Genomic DNA, 17588 nt, shown 5'->3' with positions numbered 1-17588 from the left:
CGAGTCAATAGTGACGATGAACAGAGGAATACGCAGTAGAATGTGGTCGCTGCAGGACTCGGGGCCTGCGCTTGAGCACTGAGCACCCAGTGGGACAAGCCGCTGTCCCACGCGAAAACCTATCGTTGAGTCGAACATCACTTACATGCAAAGAAACTATAATGATAGCCAAGTTCAGCTCAAGAGTTGAACGATTACCTGTTATTGGCGGATCAAGCGCTTTCGTTGCTGTTCCTCAACAAGACATAACGAATTGAATCAAACTGCCTGAAAATTCGAATCGAAGCGAGTCACCTCGAGGCCACTTCACTTCGCCGACGATGCTACTGGGACCTGGGTCGAACATTTTGACCCTCACGGAATGCACTTACCTCTTTTGTCACACCGCGGAAAGGCTTCCATGCTACAGGTCCATGAGAAGCGCGCGTCTTCTTCTCCCGCGATGATTGAGAGGCCCTACAAGTGTACAAGGAAAGGAAGCCGAAGGTTTGTCCTTTGCGGGCTTGCAGCGGAGGCAAATTTAAGTCTGAGAAGTTCCATGCGCTAAGAGCGCAGGAACGCGGGGGTGAATCTTCAATAGCAATTCGTGCTAATTCAGGTGCGCATAAATTCCGTCCTGGGTAACTGCTATCGTTTTGGTGGTTGTAAATTCCCCTTAGCTTATACGTGCCCTCAGGAGGACCGGGGCCGAAGTCGATGAGAAAAAGAAGGACGAGCAACGTTGCACTATTGAACCAATGATGGTTCGTGATGTAGTACGACAGCTGTCAGAGCCATTACTCACATGAGCTTAATGATCCGTTTCATACATTCGTTGTTCCGATCCACGGATTTGATTTCACTGTTGCAGCGAAAATTTGATGTCCAGGTCCGCGCCACCGAGAGAAAAGGTATGAAGGCATGGAGACTATCCACGTACTTTCGATGCTATATCGGTCACTGAGAGAAGCAGCGGAGGGGACGGATATCGCGAGTGTGTCGCGGCGTGTGCGAAACGGGTCAGATGAGAGAATAAGGGATGTCAAATGAGTATGTAGGGAAGAAGTAGCAGTGTTGGGCTGGTGGCTGGTCAGCCAAGACTACTTGTCGAAATAGCCAATGATTTCAGCCTTGGGATTGCAATAACCTCGCACTTGAATCAAGCATGTGAGTAAATCTAACCTGCTATATGCCTCTATGCTCACATGCATATCACATTACCGGCAAGTTGAACCCAGGGCTTCAAGCTTGTTAGGGTGCATGCGTATGTACCAGGCTTATCTTTTACACATTCCGAAGTCGCCCATTGGCAGAATCAAGTAAAAATAAAGGTCAGAAGCTGCGTGTCCGGGGATCGTGCGCGTCTCACGGCTGACGCGAACTCCACAACAAGATACGGCCTATGCCAGCCTATGCCAATGAGAGGTTAGACCGGTCATCAAGTGTTGTGACCGCAATGAATCTATCTCGGAATTACTACACTACCTGAATTTGACCTGAATGAAGTTACGTTTTCCAGTCTGGACTCGGGTACGGCCATTTCCGCTGATGGCACTGCTGCCTTGATCCTGCACGCTGCCAGTGCTGCGTAGAACTTCAATATTCGATCGCGGAACATCGTTTTTCGACTTCCACGTTATCAGCCTCGGCGGGCTAACGATGTTCATACAGTCATTAGACTCAATACACCCGACAGGTGGATAGGACAGTCTGGACCATGGAGTCATGCAGGCCGGGCTTCGCCTAGAAGGTCCAATTCCCATAGGCGTCGCTCTCCGCTGCGTTCTTCCTTATAATGGCTACCGTCGTTGGTATTTGACCAACAATTGGCAAAGTATGCGTGGCATGTGCAGCTGGATATTGATGGAAGTCTAAGTCAAGGAGTGACGCATTTTAAATCGACAGCATTGAGAAGCATACTCGGGAAACTAAGATCTGACTGCGCAACAACTTGGTGACCGGCGTTTACTGTGAGTCTACAAAACACATGCAATCAGTGTGACTCTTCCCATCGTCCAGTTACGCGCAAATCTTCGTCTGTCTATCATGGATATTTTCACCTTTGGAATATCGATACTTATCTACGTCTATATCAAGACTCGCTGGAAGGATCTATAATTCCAGCTTATCAGCTATTGACGCTCACCGCGGAAACTAGGACGTCTACGGCCGCAAGCTGTCCCCATACGATGAACGAGGTTGGGCCAGGACCCTCCCAGGCCGGTGAGTACCACGTAGAGCTAGAACTGCTATTCGACGCCAGGTCAAGCAACGCGTTGTACTACATAGACAGGATAAGAGAGATGGAGATGAACGATACGAGAAAACGTGCCTGAACGTTAGTATAGCTCCGGATAAGAGCCCTCAAGGCAGTGTTACCAGAGTTGCGGCTCCAGGCCTCAGCTAAGCCGCGGATAAATACAGCTAAGAGCACGACCCTTGTTAGTTACGATGGAGTAATCTGAGGGCGAGAAACACACCCTTAAATCCAATACCGTCATTGTCTTCTGTAACGTCGGCGCCTTCGGTAATAATGCCATCACTGCCTTCCCATGCCGGCGCTTTTGTTGCTGCGGCAACAACATCCAGCATGCTACAAAATTAATAGTGTCGTCAATGGGATGAAGGCGAGGAAAACTCACAGTGAAGTCCAGCTATGGTCGCCAGTGACGAATGCAAGGACGCTCAAACCTTCGATATACTTGCCGCTGTTGTAAGTGAACAGCCAGCTCGAGGAAGAACGCGTGCAGTCCTGAGCATCGATCGTATCAAGGACGAGATCCTCGGAATTCATGTTAGTGGTCTTGATGAAATTGGCGGAGAGAATTGCAGCATCGGTGTAAGTGCTATTTTTAGTTGTGGACGCGAGGTAGGCCGAGAGACTAGACGGGGATCAATGACGATTTGCAGTTACTTTGGTGGAGCGCGGAGACATACGCTATATAGAGGCTTTCTCAAACCAGATGAGCGCATTAAGATGAAGTAAAATCAAATCATACCCAGTAGTGATAGAGTTGACACTAGTGTCACTGCTCGAGGGGCGCTGGGCACACAATTCAGTCTCGTCATCATCGAGTGAAAATGGTTTCTCAATTACCCAAAAAACACCCCCCACCGTAGTTTCTAGCTGTATGTCAGACGATACCTCAGCAAATCGATAATTTGCGGACGCACCTCCATCACAGGACCCCTCAATGGGAAAGTCCTTGTTGGGCTGTGTTCCAGAGCTCGCATCGGATGCGGTGATGACGCTTTATGTCACAGATATTATGTGAGGAGCGCTAGCACCGATGTACACAACAGCTCACTAGTTCGAGACGTGCTGCCAAGTTGCGATGGCATGATTCAAAAGATTGGGATCGTCGTATGCGCGGTAGCCATAATAAGCTGCTGTAGCCCACCACCTAATACCACGGGGCATCAGCGGGAAAACACACAAGTACATAGAGGCGTACATTGCATCATCATTATACTGGCAGGAGATGAATTATGTCACACATGATACACGAAAGATTTCGCAACTTACCCTGCCTCACGATGTGTCAGAGTCAAATTGTGTCTCAAGTCTGCAAGGATACACGCACCCGTACTGATCATAATCTGTATATAAACCAAAGGCAGCATTCAAGCTATCTGTCACTGCATGTCGATTTGTTGTTGATTTTGTGAAGTAATCCAGATTAGCCATTGCGGAAAGCACGTTCGCATCCTGCCAATATCCAAGACCTAAAGACAATTATTATGAGTTGCAGGTAAACGCACCACCAGGTACTATGCTTACCACTGAAAGAACCTGTATCAGTGTCAAGCACAGCAGTAAGAGTGTTGATACAATTCCGTGCAATTGAGACACGGTCTGAACGAGAAATAGAAGTGCTAGGATCCTGTGTACAACAGCTATCAGCGATGTCACAAGACAGCAACAATAGTTCGACTGACACGCCACGTAGATGGCACGCTCAGGTTTTGCGCAATGGTGAAAGGAAGTGCAAGTGCAAGTGTCACTAAGCTGCTAGTTAACATCGTGATCCAGAATAACTCTGATTCAACATTTCCTGTAAGCAATAAGGTAGATGACTTGCCCGGTCGTTGTATATGCAACCTTCCATACTACATATGGCCTGCGCAGTGCGCACAGTCGCATCACGAAACCATGCCAAACGTACCAATATTAATGACGCATGGCCGCAGATGGCTGCCACTGTAAAGCAGTGTAAAGCTTGGCTCAACTTCGCCATACCACTAGATCAGTATACATGCCTCATGATCAAACTCACACTGATTACCACGAACGGCGCTGAATTCAAGAAAACTGCCACCATCATGATGCGCCCAATTACCAGGATAAATGATGACTTGACCGAGGTCAACGTTGACCGGTTGTCACGGTGTTAGTCAGCAATTGTTTGCCCTTCTGCTGTAACACTGTTACTACTAAGTTAACACACTGTGACTCAACAAATTGGCATTCCTACGTAGCCGAATTTCTGCACAGGGAGAGACACGCCTTGCATCGCGGCTTCAGGATGACGCTTCCAGATCTCACCTACATCGCTGCTCCAATGGTAAAGCAAAGTGATGCTCCCTTCCGGCTGTTGACACAGCGATATGGGGCAACTCTCGCGTATACGCAGATGCTTGATCCTCACAAACTTCTTGAGGATCGAGATTACCTCGAGTTTCATCAGCGTGATCTAACTCTTGGTCGCGGTGCTCGGCGGGGGACGGCTGAACCCGTCGTGGTGCAGCTATGTGGAAATGACCCTGAGACCATTGTTCAAGCTGGAAAGAAGATGCAAGGCCTCTGTGACGGTATTGGTGGGCATAGTTCCTCGAGTGAAATGCATCAGCTACTGAATCAGGTACAAAGTGCTTAGATTTGAACCTAGGATGCCCGCAAGAGCATGCCCTTGAAGGTCATTATGGTGGTTATCTTCTAGCCAAGAAGGATTGGCCACTTGTTCAGTCCATAGGCAAGCAGGCTTGATCTATCTTAGTGGATATCACCTTAAATCGTTAGGCATGTGATTCAGTTTCTGCGATGTCCCATCTGTTGCAGCCACCGACCTCCGTAAAACTTCGTCTCTGTCCTTCATCGTCACCCCCATCTTCCACAGTTGAATTTGCCGCCCTTCTGGAACATGCAGGCGCTTCTTGGGTAACCCTTCATGCGCGTCATGTATCTGCCAAACGACGGCGCCAGGGAGCAGCAAATCTAGACGTGGTGCGCGCTGTGAAAACCGCACTCAAAGTACCAGTCGTAAGCAATGGCAACGTTCGTACGTGGGAGGATGTACAGAAAAACAAGGCTGAAACTCAAGCTGATGGCATTATGGTAGGAGAAACCTTACTCGGCAATCCTTGGTTTGTCCACTGTCCTCCATTCCCTAAGACTGCGTCGCTGATCACACATGAACAGCGTATTTACAAATGTTGTACCGGACCCCGTTCGAATATCCCTTGAATACCTAGAAATATGCAAAGAGTTACACGACGTAGCGACATATATGACTATCGAGGCCCATGTTAAACATTTTATCGAATTTCAGTGGTACGTCGCTCCTGCAGCTTTCGTCACACAATCGCATGTCTTACTCCTTTCATAAGCTCTCGGCGGCCATGGTATAATAAATTTCGCACAGCACTGTCTTCGTGTGAAGAGGTTCACGACATCGAGCACTTACTACGCACGAAAGTGACCAGATGGCGGGGCAAGGCTGCACCCAAAGATTATAACCCTTGTATCGACGATCTGGAATATACAACGGATTAAAATGTTACATTTTACGGCGGATTCTCCCCTTTCTGGCCTGAGCACCTTGTTGAGTGCAATGTGTTGATTGCGATAGGATGATGGACATAAAGTCAAATCATCTTGAAGCCTCCCGTGCGCCCCCATAGTTATTCAAGCACTCGTCGTACAACTAATGTGCTTCTTCGCCGTCGTTGCTGCTTTAACATCATATGTTGTGTAGCGCAACACCAGTTGTTTTCACTGCTCAGCATGAACACGCAATGTGTTAGAGACACAAGTTAGGGTTGGGTTCGCCTCGCGACTATTCCAGGAACTGCTGCTCTAAAGTGTAAATATGAGTAGCTTGATCCAGGATTCAAGCCCTTGACACACCCTTTGCGCCTATGTACAATATGATAGTAGAGAAGGGTTAGTTACTTTGACGCTGCCAGTGGCGCGAGATGCGCGAGAATATGTTGCATTTGCACACTCTACTGAGATATGAATGGGGGAAATTCGAGGGATGAGAATAAACGAAACATATAGGACGAACCTGAGGCCTGAGGCCTGACCTCCAGTAGCGAGAAACATGCAAGACTCGAGTTGACTAACGCTTGAAGCCGAGGAGAAAGTGGCAGCCGGTAACTTAATAGATTGCCGAGGCATGTTCACGACTCTGCCACTTACAAGTTACTTTGACTGTCTCCCTCTATAAGCTAGCTATAGGTGTTCCACGTATTGGAATAGCTCAAATTTACATATATGTCTCGAATAACAGCACTAGTATTCGTTCTCACCTTCTTCGCATTCATTGCTCCTTACACGCACGCAATCAAATTCTCCCTTCCACCAGGCCGCTTGCCCATCCCAAAATGCATCTGGAACGCTGCACACACTCATGCACTCGTCATTGTCACCGCCAACGTTGGCCCCGGGGCACACCAACGAGTAGACATTGAAATTTTGGATTCGACACCCCACCGCAATGTCTACCTTTCAAAACGCGACATTAAAGGCGAGACGAGACTTGCTGTCACAGCACATGGCGAGGGACAGGTTGGAGTGTGTTTCAAGAACTATCTGTCTCCCGGTACGTTTATTGTTGTCAGGTGTCTTACTCCAAATTGCTAACGACGTTATAGACATCAAGCTAGACACTGCGCGGAATATGTCGCGCACTGTTGATCTGGATATTGACATTGGGGCTGACGCTGTTGACTACAAGTGTGTATCCTGCTTGTTCGCTATGATGGCTTACTGACTCCCTCCTTGTCATCAAGCGCGATTGCAAACCAAGAATCACTCTCTGGGCTTGAGACAGAAATGCGCAAGCTAGAAGGCATTGTCAAAGAGATAGTTGACGAACTCGAATACCTCAAGCAGCGTGAGGAACGCTTTGCAGACACTAATCGTCAGTCTTCCTTCGGACTCCCGCATATCACTTCTTGTTGACCTCATGTTCCTTGCAGTTGTGACGAATCGACGCGTGCAAAATTTCGCCTGGTTCACCATTCTTTCCCTTACGGGCCTTGGCGTTTGGCAGATTCTGCACCTCCGGTCGTTTTTCAAGCGCAAGTACCTCATTGATTGATGATTATATGAAGCGTGCAATGTGGATGACTACTTATAACTGGGGAGATGTGCGGTAGGACGCTCTTGTCCTCTCCATCACTGTGATATACTCCATTTCGTTGTACAGGAGATGTTGTCACCCGTCTTTCTGCTCGATACCTACGCCATGTCACTGGGTCGTTGAGGTGAAAAAAAACCCCCGAGATGAGGGCTGCACCGCCATGAGTATGAAGCACCGATTTCACGATTGAAACCCTGTTTTGGCGTTGTGCACCACATGAGAAACTAGTCTCCCCAAGCCAGACCTTGACAGGAGGAAGACAGTCGTTCTTTCTCATGAGAAACACTGATTACCTTGGATGAATTGCTACAGCTCGGGATGTGAGCTTAGTCCTGCAGATAAAGATTAAGTGATACATCCTCAAGCGAAAAACTGAAGACACCGGGCGGTTGTATAGTTATAGTTTCACTTAGTCACTGCTGCAACCAATATTTGTCTTGAAGGATTGGACATTCATTAATGTTGAATGCATCGTAACTCACGGGGGGCATATATACCGGCTCGGCCTCGTTCCTACCGACGTGCTCCTCGTGACCAAGTTGAATCAGATATAGAGTCCTCTCATACTAGTCTCGAACTTGAATAGACCCTCAACTCGTGCCATCATGCACCACGCTTTATTCCTCCCTGAAATTACATGCAATATTTTTGAGTTGCTAAACCCTTTTCTTTCAGGACCCGAAGGCTCTCATGAGCCCAATCCACTTCGTCTGCGGGATCTCGCGGCGGTTGCGACAACGTGCCATGCGTTGGGTGACCCGGCGCTCGACGTGCTATGGGATACTCAAGTGTGCTTCGGACCATTGTTGATGTGTTTGCCGCCATCGGTCATCGAAGTTCGGGATAGTGATTATGAACCAGATGAGGATCGGAGTATTATATCTTATGATGAGCCATTCCTGCGTCGGAGCATTGTAAGAGATCATATATTCTCCTGCTCTGTATGCGTCTCCCTCACAAACAATCCCAGCACCTGGTTCAAGACCCTTTGCCCTCGGATTTATTACGAATGCTTCCTTATGCTCGACGGATCAAGAGGATATGTTCGCCCGGAGCTGATTGTCGATGGCCTCTTCCCGAACTTTTCTCAATTCCCTCTCATACTATCGATTGGCTTCTTTCGGCCCACCCTATGGAGAACTTTCTACCACGTCTCACTCACATGTCGTGTCCCGATTTCGTGTTCCTAATGGGCATGGGGAACATTAGGGACGTCTCGTTCACGCCATTATCTCGTAGTAACCTCACGAGTCTCGAAGTTAATCCCGAATTCGACAACGAAGTGGAAGGCTGGCCATTACTCTCGATTATGGCTAATGATCTTCCTCAGCTGAGGACGATAAAATTGGGAGGTAAGACATGATCGAAGAGACATGCATTAGTTAACACTATCTCGCAGTCAGCGGCTGGCATTGCAGCATGCGCATGCTCTACTCCGAAGCAATTGCTCCTCTGTGCTTGTTCTACAACTTAGAACACCTGGATCTTCACATCTACGGGAAGGTTCCCGAGGGTCCTGGCCTTGCTGGCCTTCAGATGTTCCCTCGTTTACAGAAACTGAAATTATCAAGCGATACCAAATTTGCTGTTAGTTTCTTGACAGCATTACAGTCAACGCTGCTCCACACCCTTGACTTGACCATGGAGAGCCCAACAGGTGGGGACCAGCCTGTGCACTTAGATCGACTCTTTTCGTCCTTGCGGTGTTTAACGATCTCAAGTGATTTCTGTTTCATGATGTCACTCATAGAAGCTGTTCACTCGAGTGCGCTGGATAGTATTTCCTTGAATACCCCCATCACGTTCGACGAACAGATTGTGCGCGCGCTTACTGCCTTGATCTCGTCAAAGAGAGGATGGGGATCATCCCTGAGGACCATCACCATCGACCGACCAGGATTCATACTACCGGTTGATGATGTGTTCTGCGGTCCCGATCACCCATACTTCTTTTCCATAGAAGATTTGCTCGTCTTCTCCCACTTGCAGCACGTTACACTGGACAACCTCGTGATATCATTGGACGCTTCGGTGTGCAAGAAGCTTGCTACCGGGTGGCCAGACCTGGTCGAATTCAACTTCAATCCTTTCTCCATAGAGGAACTTGCGACAACTACTATAGATCCCGGCACTCTGGTCACATTCGCAAGGCATTGTCCAAACTTATTGCGTCTTGAGCTTGGTATTCCATGGGATACGACAGAGTTGCCAGTGCTCGATGACGAAACGCTTACCATTTTGTCCTCGCGCCCCACGCGTTCCGCCTGCATGCGGATAGTAGTGGATGCGGATTCATCCTTGGCCAATCCAAAAGCAGTGGCAAAATTTCTCGCCACGGTGTTTCCTGGCAGAGAAATCAAGATCGTACTTGCTGCATCCTTTTGCCGGAAGTCCTTACACCTACTTCCCCCAAATGAGTGGTGCAACGTTGTAGAATGGTTGAGGAAGTCACAGCTGAGTAGCCTTGAATTCGGCCCTTGCTATCGTACACAACTTTGTGCTGTGTGTCGCTTTGGTTTGCAGATTTAACCTTTGTTTTGACGAGAACTGAAGAACATGAGAAAAAAATTGGGATGGCTGAGGCTGGCTGGCTCATGCACAATTGACACAGTAGAGATGACATGTGCTGCTTCTTGCTTGCCACCATAACGAATGACCTGCATAATGTACATAGACTAGCTCACTAAAAGTTGTACCAAATTTTCAGAGTGACAGCTTCGACGCGGCATTTTTAGCCAGTCACGGGCGCGTCACGGCCCCGTCTTTCCAAGTCAGACTTTGAAAGTTCGAAGGAACTTGGAAGACAGTCGTCCCTTCTTTTTCAAGATGAGCACTCCAGATCCTACGAAGGCTCCCCTTGCGCATAGTAAGATCTGTGGTCTGTCTATAAGATCTCTCCTCACAAATCGCTTTATCGGTCACTCCACCTGTTATTTACAACGCGGCAAGCCAGGAGCAGACTGTCATCAAGGCGATGAGTAAATGGTGTGATTGCAGTGAAATTTGCGTATCACGGACAAGTACAGGAGGGCACCGAGGCATCAAACGTTTGTCTCATAATCGTACATCTGATATTTCCCGAGAGTCGATGGCAATGGAATGCGTGGGCGGAACTAAAGTTATGTGGTTCTTCAACTGCTTCTTGCGCACTGTCCTAACTCCTCCACTGGGTCTGTGCCAATGATTCATTTCACGGGTGGCAGTTACTGATGCATATCACACACGATGCCTTCTAGTATGCCCCTTCTTTTCATTACCCTAATCCGAAGATTCCTGAACGAACGTCGACACACATGTTATCACAATCTCACTCGATGCTTGGCGATGCTTGCAACGTCCCCAGAAATCCGAGTCGTGACTCTAACCATGGCATGCGGGTGTTCGTTCATTTTCCTCGTTGCTCGAGCAAATGAAACCCAGGACTCAAATAGGATTGATACAGGAGTTTATCCGATTCCGTCATGATGCGAGCATCCGTAACGTGATAAACATGCGAATATCAGGTGGACTTTCACACTCCGTGGAGTTGGGCCGGGATGCTACATAGCACAGCACACGGTCCCTTCGCCAACAGGCCCTGGATCGCATATTGCCGAGTGTCAGGGCTCGTGCATGTCAGACAGTGAGTTCTTGTCAGTTTCGTGACTTCTCGCGTGACATACTGTCCGACGGCAGTGAGATGTGGTTGAGGCCCGAGGGCGGCGAGAGTCAGGCGGCCCCTCACAATATTCGAAAGTGTGGAATACCCTGCATTTCTTGAGCCTTGCAACCGGCTCGCTTTGGCTGTTTCGATCAATGTCGCACCCTACAACGTGCCCTGCTGTACGAATCTGAAGCCCATCAATGAATCCGTGGGTGGCTTAATATACTGTGGGTGGCTTCTGTCCCGTTGACCCCGACTCCAGGATATTCAAATACGTCAGCGTTGCGCATCACAGCGCGGTGTGGGTGCCACGTGTATGTTGTGGTTCCCTCTGAAGCTCTTGCAGGCACTGCACTGTTTCGTTACTCTCAAGTGTTAGTTTGTATCCAGCCCTCAGTCCGATGTCAAGCTTCGTACCTGATCCTCTCGATAATTTACTTCCACCCTTGGGGGAGCCAAACCACCCGGAACACCCCCAGGACCCTGGAGGGACAAACCTCATCATCAGTGAAATAATACAAGTCGTCGTCAATAGTATGTGCCATCTATCTTCATTCATCACGTACCAACGATTTCCCGAAGCTATTCTGGCGATGCTTTGTTTCGTCATTAATCAGCTGTTTCGTTTGGCGACACCCTCCGTACCAGATCCACTTGGTGATGCTCTCCCACTCTTGAGTGAGGAGCCGAGCCACCCAGAACACACCCAGGACCAGGGAGATACAAACATTACTAGTGGAATACAACACATCGCTATTACTGGTATGTGATATGCATCTCCATTGCGCGCATTGACAATTTCCCCCAAGCCATTCGCGCCACTGATCTCACTCTTGGTCTCCGACGGATACCAGCTGGCTTCCACGTGACAGTACAAGCTGATGGTGTTGAATGGCAGACAAGCAACAAATCTGTACATGTAGACCAGACCGTTGTCGAATGGAACGAGCACATACTTCTGTAAGTTGTCCTTCATCCCGTCTTTCCCGCAGGTATTAAGAAAGATTTTAGGCCATCCGAGCCATCTTCTAAAGTTCGGGTCAGGTTGTATGCCTCATTTGAATTGGGTTCCATGCTCGATCATGGAGAACTCCTCCGCACATTCGAGATCTCAGTTAGAGAATTACTTGATCGCAGTCGACAGTCCCATCGTCAGTACCTTATGGTGTAAATGGTCACTACGGGTGCTAACTAGATCACTCAGCCATCGTCTTTAAGCCAAAACCAGGGCAAGTCGTATCCTCATGTACTTCACTGCTCATGACAGTGGAGCAGCGACGTTCTGATGAAAATGACGCCGCAGCTCTTCCCCCCCTTACTACTGTGAGTCATCAGTGCGTTCTGATATTCTGATGCTGAGAGGTTGTAACGTGTAGCTCATGACCAGCGATATGCATACGTTATTACTCAAAACGGATGCCGGACATTGTCTTCTCGCACGATACCGCAGAACGCAGAACAGCAGGGATCTCGACCAATGCATAAAGCACTTTGAAGGCGCCTTTGATCTCTGCGCCTTTGATCATCCCTGCCACCCTGCGGCACTGTTCAATCTAGCCACCGCGAAGTTTATTAGTTGCCAAGCTAATGGAACATACCTCGATCTCGATATCCCTATCTCGCTCTTTCAAGATGCCCTTGATATGCGTCCCACTGGCCATCTAGACCGCGTCATCATCCAGCTTCATCTTGCCATTGCTCTGCTATCTCGTTTCGTGAATCGGGGATCTCAAGCGGATGCTGATGCCGCTGAAGAGTTGCTGAATGAAGTCCTCGATATCTCCCTTGCTGACAGCCACGTATACAGAGCGGCTCTGCTTGCAATTGAAACCTCTGCTTTGGCCAGAAGCACCGATGCGAATATACTTAGGGCGGAGGGGCCCGTTTCGTCCATGCTTCCGTGGTCCCCGAATGAACTTGCTCGTCGAGCAGAGCTGTGTTTTCGTAGAGACGATCCCCAAGCCGTAGATGAAGTTATATCTCTTCATTACGATGCGCTGGGATACTACAGCACGGCGCATGATGAGCGAGGGCAATTGCTGTGCAATCTGGGTGCAATGCTGATGACTCGCTTCCAGCGTCGAGGAAATATTCAAGACCTCGATGAAGGAATTGCGCTTCTCAGGCAAGTCCCAGTCGGTCACCAAAATTGGTCTGCGTCGTTGAATAACCTTGCAACCCAACTTACCATCCGCTTCGAGCACCGGGGCAATATCAAAGACATGGATGAGGCTATCCCGCTTCACTGGCAGGCGCTGGCTTTGTTCCCGGTCGGTTACCCAGATCGGTCTGCATCATTGAATAACCTTGCAAATCAACTCTCCAACCGCTTCAAGCACCAAGGCAATGCCCAGGACTTGGATGAGGCTATCCCGCTTCACAGAGAAGCGCTGACTTTGTTCCCAGTCGGTCACCCAGATCGGTCGGTGTCATTGAATAACCTTGCAACTACACTCTCCACCCGCTTCAACCACCGAGGCAATGACCAAGATTTGGATGAGGCTATCTCGCTTCACGAGGAAGCACTGGCCTTGCCCCCAGTCGGTCACCCAGATCGGTCCGCGTCATTGGATAACCTCGCAAATCAGCTCTCCAACCGCTTCAAGCACCGAGGCAATGACCAAGATTTGGATGAGGCTATCCCACTTCACAGGGAAGCGCTGGCCTTGCGCCTGGTCGGTCACCCAGATCGGTTCGCATCATTGCATAATCTTGGGAATCAACTCTCCACCCGCTTCCAGCAGCGAGGCAATGACCAAGACTTGGATGAGGCCATCTCGCTTCACAGGGAAGCGCTAGCTTTGTTCCCTGTCGGTTACCCAGATCGGTGCGGGTCATTGAATAAACTTGGGTGCCATCTCTCTACACGCTTCAAGCACAGAGGCAATGGTCAAGATATAGAAGAGGCTATTTCGCTTCACAGGGAAGCACTGGCCTTGCACCCGGTTGGTCACCCAGACCGGTCTGAGTCATTGAGTGACCTTGCAAATCAACTCTCCACCCGCTTCAGGCACAGAGGCAATGGCTAAGATATGGATGAGGCTATCCCACTTCACAGGGAAGCGCTGGCCTTGCGCCCAAATGGTCATCCAGATCGGTCGGTGTCATTGAATAACCTTGCAAATCAACTCTCCACCTGCTTCGAGCTCCGAGGCAATGACCGAGACTTAGATGAGGCTATCTCGCTTCACAGAGAAGCGCTGGCTTTGCTCCCGGTCGGTCACTCAGATTGGTTCATGTCATTGAATAACCTTGCTGCTGTGCTCTCCGTCCGCTTCAGGCACCGAGGCGATGACCGAGATTTGAATGAGGCTATCCCGCTTTACCGGGAAGCGCTGGCTTTGACGCCGGTCGGTTACCCAGATCAGTCTACGACTTTGAATAACCTCGCAAACCAACTCTCCAACCGCTTCAAGCGCCGAAGCAATGACCAAGACTTGGATGAGGCTATCCCGCTTTACAGGGAAGCGCTGGCCTTGCGCCCAGTCGGTTACCTAAATCGGTCCGCGTCATTGCATAATCTTGGAAATCAACTCTCCGCCCGCTTCCAGTGCCGAGGTAACGACCAAGACTCGGATGAGGCCATCTCCCTTCATAGGGAAGCACTAGCTTTGTGCCCTGTCGGTCACCCAGATCGGTGCGCATCATTGAATAACCTTTGGTGTCATCTCACTATCCGCTTCGAGCACCGAGGCAATGCCCAGGACCTCGACGAGTCACTAGATATTCACTACCGTGCATTGGCTCTCTTGATGCAAGATGACCCTCGTCAAATATCCGTCCATAGCTCACTAGCTAACATCTATCTGCTGTTCCATCGACCAGGACTTGATGGCAGTATCAATGCCGCCATGCATCATCTCAAAGTAGCAGCCAATACTGTTTCTGGAGGTTTGCTATCCCGACTGCGAGCAAGTATAAAATGGGTTCGCCATGCTGATCAACATACACATGGCACTGTACTGGAGGCTTATGCAACTTCGATGCAACTTCTGGACACTTACATGTCTGCGACAGCTTCAGTGTCATCTCGCCATGATATCATGAAGGTCTTCCCGCGCGCACTTGCAGTTGACGCTGCATCATGTACGCTTCGTCATGGCGATGTGCGCCACGCTGTAGAGTTGCTAGAACGAGGCAGGACTCTCATCTGGACCCAGATGGCACGATTCCGCACGCCTCTCGACAGCCTCCAGAAACACGGCGATCACGCAAAGGCTCTGACGGAGAAATTCCGAGACCTCAGCTCCCTCCTTGATAAGCCTCCTGCAGGACATCAAGAAGGAACCCCAAGAGTCAATGCAGAAGCAGAAGCTACCCGGTACAGACATCTAGTGGAAGACTGGAATACAGCTGCGGAAGAGATCCGGAAGATCGAGGGCTTCGGCCGCTTCCTACTTCCCCCCTTGTTCTCCGAACTCCAAGATGCCGCTCGTGATGGCCCTATCATTGTTCTCGTTGCTAGCAAGTCGTCTTGCGATGCAATCATCGTCCCACACTGGGAACCTCCGGTCAGTGTAGGACTTGCTATCAATGTAGAAAAACTCGTGCGATTGGTGAGCGCACTCCAACAAGCGGTGAAAAATGAGGAGGAGAAACAAGCAAAGCTGATAGAAGTTTTGAGGGAGTTGTGGGCCGAGGTAGTGCACCCTGTGGTTGTCAATCTAGGCAAAGTTGCGAAGCCAGGGTCGCGAATATGGTGGTGCCCAACCTCACTCTTCAACTTCCTGCCTTTGCACGCGGCTGGCGAATACAGGCCCAGTGGAAAGTCCCTTTCGCAGCTATACATTTCTTCCTACACCCCATCACTTACCGCGCTGGTCAAGGCTCGCAGACGTCATGATAGGTCCCTACCCGTGTCCTTTGCTGCCATCGGTCAGAACCACCCCCCAGAACATTCATTTCTACCATGTGTCGAGCCTGAATTGGACTTGGTGCATGGTCTCCTACCCCCTTCCCCGACCGTTTCCTTTACCAAAGTCACGAGTGTTGAATCAACGAAATCGACCGCCTTGCGCACATTGCGAGATAACCATTGGATCCATTTTGCCTGTCACGGGACACAAAACTTTGTGGAACCCTTCAAGTCAGCATTTCTCATGCGCGACGAACCACTTCAACTTCTAGATATCAGCCACACGGATTTGTCTCGGCATGAATTTGCATTTCTTTCTGCTTGCGAGACCGCAGTTGGTGACTTCAAAACTCCTGACGAAGCCATTCACTTGGCGGCTGGCCTACAATTTTCTGGGGTGAAGAGTGTCATCGGTACATTTTGGAATGTCAATGACAGCACCGTGCAACGCTTGGTCGAGGAATTTTACAAGGATTTTGCGGGGATGGGAAGATGAATTCAAAAAGAACTGCCCGAGCGCTGCACAAAGCAGTCCAGTTATTGGGTGGTGATAAAGCCGTACCCTTGGACCAGCGCATCGTATTCATGCATGTCGGCCTATGATCAATTTCGTGCGTCCTCCTGGTACCTTGTTGATCTCGAGACAATCTGACGACTTCGCGTGTAGCATCCAGCTGATCCTTCAGACAACTGTATATACTGTACCTCACCAATATGTACACACCCACGTAGTCTTCTGTTGTATTTCCCAGCTGGTCTGTCTCAAAGTGATTGCGTGAGAATGAGTTTCACAAGTTGTGTCATTGCTTTCGGTATAGATCTCGTATCACACATTATAGATGATTACGATGGACACGCCTACCCGTCAATCGGTACTGTAGTACCGCGTCAAAATAGTTATGCCCTACTTGAACTTGATCACTATCTCAAATACTCGTGAGTTGATATCTAACCTCCGTTGAGATCGCAAACTGATGCTGAATATCGCAGAAGACGACACTCCACGAAGAAGTCGAAAAAAACTGGAAGAACCAATCCAAGAGTAGCCTGAATCGAGTTTCACGATCCACAAAGGATACGGTGAGCCACGAAGTGAACTCAAGGACAACATGAATACCATCACAAAGAATCAGTCGCACTTCGTATGCAAGGTGTTGTTAGTCCCCAGCCATAAGCCACGGGCAACGGACGCGTCTTGCGCTCGCTGGAAGAGGTACTTAGCCTCAGTAGGCCCACGCGGACGTGGCATCATCACCCGGTAAATATCACTGAGCGCCTTCCTGAGAGGCATATGCGCGATAGCGACGACTTGATACAAAGTCTGCCCGATCCCCGCGACATTTTCAAAGCCTCCCTCCTCTGCTAGAACAATATCTTAGAGATATGAAAATGAAGCTGCGTTTCGGGTGCATCGCACAGTTGATTGCAGCCGGACTCCGCTAGAGCTTATCGAGGGGAGTTGAAATACTCAGACCTAAGCCCGCTCAGAAATGTGGATGCATGAAGCAACTTGTATGAGATGAGCATTCGTGGCCATCGAGCTGGTTGAGGAAGCGAAAGAGTCATTTCGAAGTCCGACTCCGCCCCGTGTTTTATATTAGTGGGACTCAGAGTAGTTTTTGGGACGCTCGCTAAAGTTCGCTAAAGTTCGCTAGAGTTCTACTAACCCCAATAGAGCTGCAAGGATCAGCCACCAACACACACACGAGACATGCGGCACACCTCGGCATCATGGCGGACTTCG

At 49.4% G+C, this 17588-nt stretch overlaps 5 protein-coding genes across 5 annotated transcripts; 4 read left to right on the top strand and 1 right to left on the bottom strand.

Moving 5' to 3' along the window:
• Positions 1 to 1831: 1831 nt before the first annotated feature.
• On the bottom strand, positions 1832 to 4375 carry EDB91DRAFT_1113188 (endo-1,6-alpha-mannosidase). The gene is made up of 14 exons (XM_041317841.1): positions 4240 to 4375; positions 3919 to 4180; positions 3761 to 3863; positions 3564 to 3705; positions 3435 to 3452; positions 3288 to 3383; positions 3154 to 3230; positions 3077 to 3102; positions 2979 to 3022; positions 2917 to 2928; positions 2622 to 2861; positions 2460 to 2572; positions 2312 to 2403; positions 1832 to 2260 (listed from the first exon to the last, which is right to left on the bottom strand). Exons 2-14 carry the CDS (start codon positions 4000 to 4002, stop codon positions 2108 to 2110), a joined length of 1200 nt encoding a protein of 399 aa, XP_041180619.1. The 5' UTR covers positions 4003 to 4180; positions 4240 to 4375; the 3' UTR covers positions 1832 to 2107.
• A 130-nt stretch (positions 4376 to 4505) lies between these two features.
• Positions 4506 to 5752, top strand: EDB91DRAFT_1235669 (FMN-linked oxidoreductase; the record flags this gene model as incomplete). The annotated part of the gene is made up of 5 exons (XM_041321344.1): positions 4506 to 4797; positions 4857 to 4952; positions 5013 to 5343; positions 5399 to 5530; positions 5587 to 5752. The coding sequence occupies 5 exons, from the start codon at positions 4506 to 4508 to the stop codon at positions 5750 to 5752; spliced, it is 1017 nt and encodes a 338-aa protein (XP_041180618.1).
• A 741-nt stretch (positions 5753 to 6493) lies between these two features.
• EDB91DRAFT_1039373 (emp24/gp25L/p24 family/GOLD-domain-containing protein) lies at positions 6494 to 7304 on the top strand (the record flags this gene model as incomplete). Its single annotated transcript, XM_041312860.1, has 4 exons — positions 6494 to 6803; positions 6856 to 6937; positions 6994 to 7124; positions 7183 to 7304. Coding segments are annotated over 4 exons (645 nt in total), but the record flags the coding sequence as incomplete, so codon positions are not given.
• Positions 7305 to 7951: 647 nt separating this feature from the next.
• EDB91DRAFT_1344853 (uncharacterized protein) lies at positions 7952 to 9875 on the top strand (the record flags this gene model as incomplete). Its single annotated transcript, XM_041325820.1, has 3 exons — positions 7952 to 8260; positions 8317 to 8698; positions 8746 to 9875. 3 exons carry the CDS (start codon positions 7952 to 7954, stop codon positions 9873 to 9875), a joined length of 1821 nt encoding a protein of 606 aa, XP_041180616.1.
• A 1515-nt stretch (positions 9876 to 11390) lies between these two features.
• Positions 11391 to 16340, top strand: EDB91DRAFT_1245003 (CHAT domain-containing protein; the record flags this gene model as incomplete). Its single annotated transcript, XM_041322481.1, has 6 exons — positions 11391 to 11751; positions 11799 to 11949; positions 12001 to 12140; positions 12194 to 12312; positions 12366 to 13951; positions 14048 to 16340. 6 exons carry the CDS (start codon positions 11391 to 11393, stop codon positions 16338 to 16340), a joined length of 4650 nt encoding a protein of 1549 aa, XP_041180615.1.
• Between the last annotated feature and the right edge of the window lie 1248 nt (positions 16341 to 17588).

This window comes from Suillus paluster (genome assembly GCF_016628075.1).
Source record: "Suillus paluster strain FC165 chromosome Unknown EDB91scaffold_9, whole genome shotgun sequence".
Taxonomy (NCBI): domain Eukaryota; kingdom Fungi; phylum Basidiomycota; class Agaricomycetes; order Boletales; family Suillaceae; genus Suillus; species Suillus paluster.
The sequence above is the reverse complement of the archived record's forward strand: the minus strand, read 5'-3'. Positions and strand labels throughout refer to the sequence as shown.